The sequence below is a fragment of the Oryzias melastigma genome, unplaced genomic scaffold (assembly GCF_002922805.2).
Source record: "Oryzias melastigma strain HK-1 unplaced genomic scaffold, ASM292280v2 sc01483, whole genome shotgun sequence".
Lineage (NCBI taxonomy): Eukaryota > Metazoa > Chordata > Actinopteri > Beloniformes > Adrianichthyidae > Oryzias > Oryzias melastigma.
In genome coordinates this window covers 1-1545 of record NW_023418066.1, presented here as the reverse complement: position 1 = coordinate 1545, position 1545 = coordinate 1, and the positions used below count along the sequence as shown (strand labels likewise).

The window sequence follows — 1545 nt, the reverse complement described above, 5'->3', positions numbered from 1 at the left end:
TCAACACGATCAAGGAGGTGTTGTGATCAACGTGTGCTTCTTAAGTTTTCCTCCTTCTGAAAGATCTGAACTGAAACTGAAACTATTAGTTTGTATTTTGAACAAAGCAGCTCTTTCCTTTATTCTTTGTCCTACTGTCAGGCAAATTGATCATTTTGACTTTTTTGCTGTAATTAAAGACATTATTTAAGGTCTTACATCAGAATTTAAATAATGAAATAATGAAATCTATTTATAGATCAACAAAGAGACATCGTGATGAAATGTAGAAGTTCAAAGGTGTGTGTTAGGTTCAAACAACCTGAAACATTTCTCTGAAAGGAAGACAAGAGAGGGGTCAGTTCTTAAATCAGATTTTACTTGCACAAGGAGAACAGACAGAGAATGTTCAAACCAGTCTCTACCCGCTCTGAAGATCTTGGTCCAGGGTTTCCATATTTATAACCTTTCAAGGGCGGTCTTATTTTATTTACATTTGCTGCTCTCACGGTGTGGAAGGAAAAACAGCCTCAAACTGGTTCTACTACCAATATTGTCTTAGTTCAATGCAATAGGTCGGCGTCAGCATCTCCGAGTATCTGTAATATGTCAGCCTCCTTCAGCTAAGGATGACTGCAAGCTTCCAGATACCAGCTGAGCACGACCTCAAATGAGCAGAAAGAGAAGAGAGGTTAAAATCATACAAAGCAAATATGAGATAAATGTATGCACAACCCTATCAGTGTGTTAAGCAGCCTTTTTATTTAGTCGTAAAGCACATGGACAACAGAAAATGCCACCTACTGTACAGGTAAGAGCAGTTTTACAGAACATGACGTTAGAAACAAACCACTCCCCTGTGTCAGCCCTTTAAAAGCACTGTTTTTTTCTCTTTCCTCAAAGCTACCATGGAGGAACTATGTAGGTGATCATTTTTTTAATCTCATAGTTTATGTTTTATTAACTGAATGTATTTCATCCTGGAAAAACAAACACTTAAAATGTATTTTCTTTGCATGTTCCACAGGTAAAGCTGTTCTTATGGCTGGAGGTAAGACTCTGAATAAACCTCAAATCACTTGAAATAACTTTTAAATATGAAATCAGCTCTTTTTGTTGTTTGATTTGCAGGAGGAGTCGCTGCTGTGGTTCTGACTCCTGCTGTCATACTTGCACTGGGATTCTCTGCAACTGGAATAGTAGCAGGATCCATTGCTGCAAAACTGATGGCATTATTTTCATCAGGAGGATTATGGGGCATGATATCATTGCTACAATCAGTTGGTAAGTTGAATTAATTTTTTTGGTCTCAAAGATCCTTTGAGGCAAGAGAGTTCTATGTAAAACTGAGAACACATTTTCACATTTAATAAAGTGAAGAAAAAATTAAGAAAGTAGTTTGTTTGAAACTCACATTGTTTCTTGCAGGCGCGGTTGGTTTTTCTTGGAGTGGCTTCACACTTACTTTTGCTACTGGAGGCGTTTTGGGAAACATGATATCCAGCATCTGCAACCAAACTGGAGCTCCATGAAGAATGATTTTCTGCCTTAGGCTGCCCCAGCTCC

At 38.1% G+C, this 1545-nt stretch overlaps 1 protein-coding gene across 1 annotated transcript; it reads left to right on the top strand.

The window, feature by feature from the left end:
* The first annotated feature begins 950 nt into the window (after positions 1-950).
* Positions 951-1545, top strand: LOC112140730 (interferon alpha-inducible protein 27-like protein 2B). Its single transcript, XM_024263736.2, has 3 exons — positions 951-1030; positions 1111-1263; positions 1408-1545. Exons 1-3 carry the CDS (start codon positions 1021-1023, stop codon positions 1509-1511), a joined length of 267 nt encoding a protein of 88 aa, XP_024119504.2. The 5' UTR covers positions 951-1020; the 3' UTR covers positions 1512-1545.

Bases quoted from the DNA above. Each gene is read 5' to 3' on its own strand.
- LOC112140730 (XM_024263736.2), top strand. The intron at 1,264-1,407 runs GTAAGTTGAATT...TGTTTCTTGCAG, and splicing joins ATCATTGCTACAATCAGTTG to GCGCGGTTGGTTTTTCTTGG.